At 36.5% G+C, this 4,071-nt stretch overlaps 1 protein-coding gene across 1 annotated transcript in view; it reads right to left on the bottom strand.

Annotated features, from left to right (window-relative positions):
- LOC120265082 (probable GMP synthase [glutamine-hydrolyzing]) overlaps positions 1-2,791 on the bottom strand; it is a 9,207-nt gene extending 6,416 nt beyond the window's left edge. The window contains 2 exon segments of the mRNA XM_039272995.1: positions 1,657-1,863; positions 2,533-2,791. Of these exon segments, the coding sequence (XP_039128929.1) occupies positions 1,657-1,863; positions 2,533-2,791 (466 nt within the window).
- Between the last annotated feature and the right edge of the window lie 1,280 nt (positions 2,792-4,071).

Raw genomic sequence — 4,071 nt, 5'->3', positions numbered from 1 at the left:
GCTCGATAATTTCAAAACTTCCAAAACAGTCCCCGTGAGTTTCTGCATCACCTCGCATAACGCTTCCTTTATCGTTTCACCTTCTTTACCCCCGCATTATGAAAATTCCATCATTGCCTTAAACGCTTTTTGCATACATACATTCTTTTTGCATTCGCTTTTTGTATGTACTCATTTCTTAAAGCAGAGATCTCATTTTTAAACAGAGAACTCATTTCTTAAACAGTAGAGTTCATTTCTTAAACGAGAGTTCATTTTTAACAGAAACCTCATTTCTTAAACGAAACCTCATTTCTTAAACAGTAAACCTCATTTTTAAACATAAAACTCATTTTTAAACAAAAACATTAATATTTAAAGCAGAAAAACAAATATTTACGTGATAAATTAATCGCGGATATAAAACCAATTAATCTTGGCCACATGCATATATTTAAATAGAAACAACGATATTTAAGCACTTTTTAAACGTAAGCGCAATATATTAAAGCGAAACATCGATAGTTAAACAAAGACAAACAAGCATATAAGCAGAGAACTCATTTCTTAAACACGGAGCTTATTTTTAAACAAAGACCTCATTAAGCGAAACCTCATTGAGTAGGGACGTTGAGTATCTCGTCGTCGGCCCGATCTCGCGAACCCTTGAGTCTTGAGCTCCGATCGGCGAGCGATCTCGGACAGGTGGCATGCTCGTGTGGGGTCTTAAAGGAAAATCTTTATTAGGCGTTAGCGATCCGGTTGACGGCGTTCCTCGCGGTCGGAGTGGTGAGGTCTCGGTGGCGGCGTCGGATAAGGCAGACTGAACGAACGAAACCATTCTCGATTGCGGAGGCCTCAACATGGATAGCAATAGGGTTAGGGTTAGGGATCATTCAGGTTTGGATCCATGGGTCGCCTAAGTCGGTGCCGACGGAAACGGAGGGAGGAAGTGGCGCCCGATGAGGGTTCGATCCTCGCCGTCTTAGTCTTCGCCTTCATCGTCTTTCCCGTCGTCGACCTCATCTCTTTCATCTTCTTAAAGTCGTCGACCTCGGGGAAGACCAGATGCTCCCTCGAAATCGTCGGCGAGAGGCATCGAAGGTTGCACTCGTGACATATTTAAATAGAAACAACGATATTTAAGCACTTTTTTTAAACATAAACGCAATATATTAAAGCGAAACATCGATAGTTAAACAAAAGACAAACAAGCATATAAGCAGAGAACTCATTTCTTAAGCAGAGGAACTCATTTCTTAGCAGAGAGCTTATTTTTAAGCAGAGACCTCATTGAGTAGGGACATTGAGTATCGTCATCGTCGCCGATCTCGCGTGAACGCTTAGTCTCGAGCTCCGTGATCCGGCGAGCGATCTCGAAAGGTAGCTGCTCGTGTGGGGTCTTAAAGGAGAAATCTTTATCGGCGCTTGGCGATCCGGTTGGCGAGCGTTCCCTCGCTGGTCGGAGTGGTGAGATCTTCGATTGGCGACGCCGGATAAGGCGAGGCTTTGAACTTGAAACGGAACCATTCTCGATCGCGGAGACCGCTAACTATGGATATGCAATAGGGTTAGGGGTTAGGAATCATTCCGGGGTTTGGATCCATGGTGCCTAAGTCGGTGACAGGAACGGAGGGAGGAAGCGGCGCCGATGAGCGTTCGATCTCGCCGTCTTACGTCTCTCGTCTTCATCGCCTTCGCCGTCGACCCTCATCTCTCTCATCTTCTTACGTGCATCGACCTCGGGAAGACCGCATGTTCCTACGTCGTCTGGCAGGCATCGAAGGTTGCGACCTTTTCTCTCGAACTTAAAATCCAATTTTTCATGCAGCGTGATTGTGATTGTGAGCCATGCTTTTGTACCTGCTAGCCCATAAGCTAACCCTGATAAAGAGATTTTGGGGGTGATAAATACACCACAAAAACTCATTTCTTAAACAGATAGACTCATTTTTAAACAAAACCCTCATTTCTTAAGAGAAAACTCATTTCTTAAGCAGGACCTCATTTTTAAAGCAGAAACTTCATTTCTTAAACAAAAACTCATTCCTTAAACGAACCTTCAATTTTTAAACAAAAACTCATTTTTAAATAGAAACTCATTTTTAAAATGGGGAAACTCATTTTTTTAAAGAGAACATCATCACCTCATATTTTAAATAGAAGCTTCGTTTTCAAATAGAAACTCATTGTACCCAGGGCATTATAGTCGAAACCCCGATCACACTTGCACAACTTCCCACGCAAAGGGACAATTTAGATCCAAAAAATTCCAAAATTAACTCTATCAATCACTATTAGATGTTTGGGGGTTTAAAAATCATTGTATTCAAAAAGGAAGGGGTTTTTGAGAGTGCTAAAGCTAATGGGGGTGTTTTTAAGCGATATCAAAACTTACAAGGTGTTTTTGGCAATTTCCACTAAAAATAATTATAATAATAATAATTAATGGATAGTAACATTTCATTTCACATGTATGCCCTTTAAAAGTATTCAAACAGTAACAAAAATCAATTGCAAAAAGCACTAATATTTAGTTATTTACATCTATGCCTGTGAAAAAGCCTGGAAAATCAATTTTTAGAAAGGCGATGAGCCTTAGGAGCCGAGGATGACGAACACGTGGGAGGCAGCGTATTTCATGCTGAGCAAATGCTGCCCTCGACTTTTCGCGAGATGGGGATCGAACTCGGGGAGCCACTCGACACTCGGCGCGAACATCCTCACGCAGAGAGCCAACTGCGATAACCCAGAATGGTCGTTGGGTCGAAAAATCATTTTCTGTTGAAACATCGAGCGAGCAAAGACCCATACATGCCCGGGGAGCATTTTTACATATAAGCCCTTAAAACCTTGTGCAAGCACTCACTAATTGAACAAGCATAAAAATTGTTTATCCAATTTTCAAATAATATTAAATTTTAAAGGAAATATAGAAAAATAAATAAAAATAAAATAAAAATTGATTAAAAAAAATCCTGAAATAACATGAGATTAAAAAATAGCCAGCTTTTGAGTTTTTGCAAACAGAAAAACACAATGAAGGAAAAGAAAAAGGAGAACGGGAGGAAGAAAAAAAAATACAAAACGGGGTAGGAGAGAGACCAAGAAGATGAGATCGATCAAGGTTTTCATGGGCTTCAAAGTGAGATGGTGGATTGCGGCATACTAAGAAATAGTATCTCATTGTCACATATTGAGAAGGTTTATTTTTTATTTATTTTTTTATTTTTTTATTTTGATAAATGTCACCAGTGTAGTTAATTAAAAGTGAGCATATGGACCAAGAATAAATTCATTTAGTAAAGTTTTGGGTTACAAGCTCATATCTACAGTGGGACCAAGTCAGCACAACATGTGACTTGAATTCGAAACTCTCAAACTCTATGTTTATATTAAAAGTGCTAATAATAAAAAAATTAATTAAAAATATAAAATATAAATATAAATTTAAAATAAAACGGGAGGATATAAAAATAAAGATGGGGACAAAAATTTTATATGTTTTAAACAATATATTATAAAAATTGAATTGTTGTATTTGGGTGGTCGGGATGAATAAGGAGAAGATAAGAAAAAAAATGAGGGAGTGAAGGAAGAACAAAGGAAGAAGAAGACGATACGAGATTGCAATCCAACAAAAGAGGGAAAAACTGATAAAGTCACCAGAATCTGACGGGAAAAAGGATATAATTAATGTCTTTCTCTGAATTTTTATATGCTATACAAACATAAAATTGGCTTGATTTTCTCATGATGAATAGCGTTATTAAAGTCATAATATGTATATATGTATATATATATATATATATATTAAAATATTAATAATTATATATATATATATATTTAAATTCTACCCATACTATTTAAAATAAAATACCTACAAACAATAAAATTATTATATTAAATAAAATTAAGACTAGTGATAATAATAAATAATATGGCTAATTAAACATGGATCTTTATATATTTTTTACTGAACTTATTAGTACATAATTATCAAATTTTTAGGATATTAATGTAAAAAAAAATAGTAATTATAAATAAAAATAAAAATAAATCTCTAAAAAAATCATTATTGTTGTGTTGATA

The sequence above is a fragment of the Dioscorea cayenensis genome, chromosome 7 (assembly GCF_009730915.1).
Source record: "Dioscorea cayenensis subsp. rotundata cultivar TDr96_F1 chromosome 7, TDr96_F1_v2_PseudoChromosome.rev07_lg8_w22 25.fasta, whole genome shotgun sequence".
NCBI lineage: Eukaryota > Viridiplantae > Streptophyta > Magnoliopsida > Dioscoreales > Dioscoreaceae > Dioscorea > Dioscorea cayenensis.
This window is presented reverse-complemented; position numbering and strand designations above follow the sequence as displayed.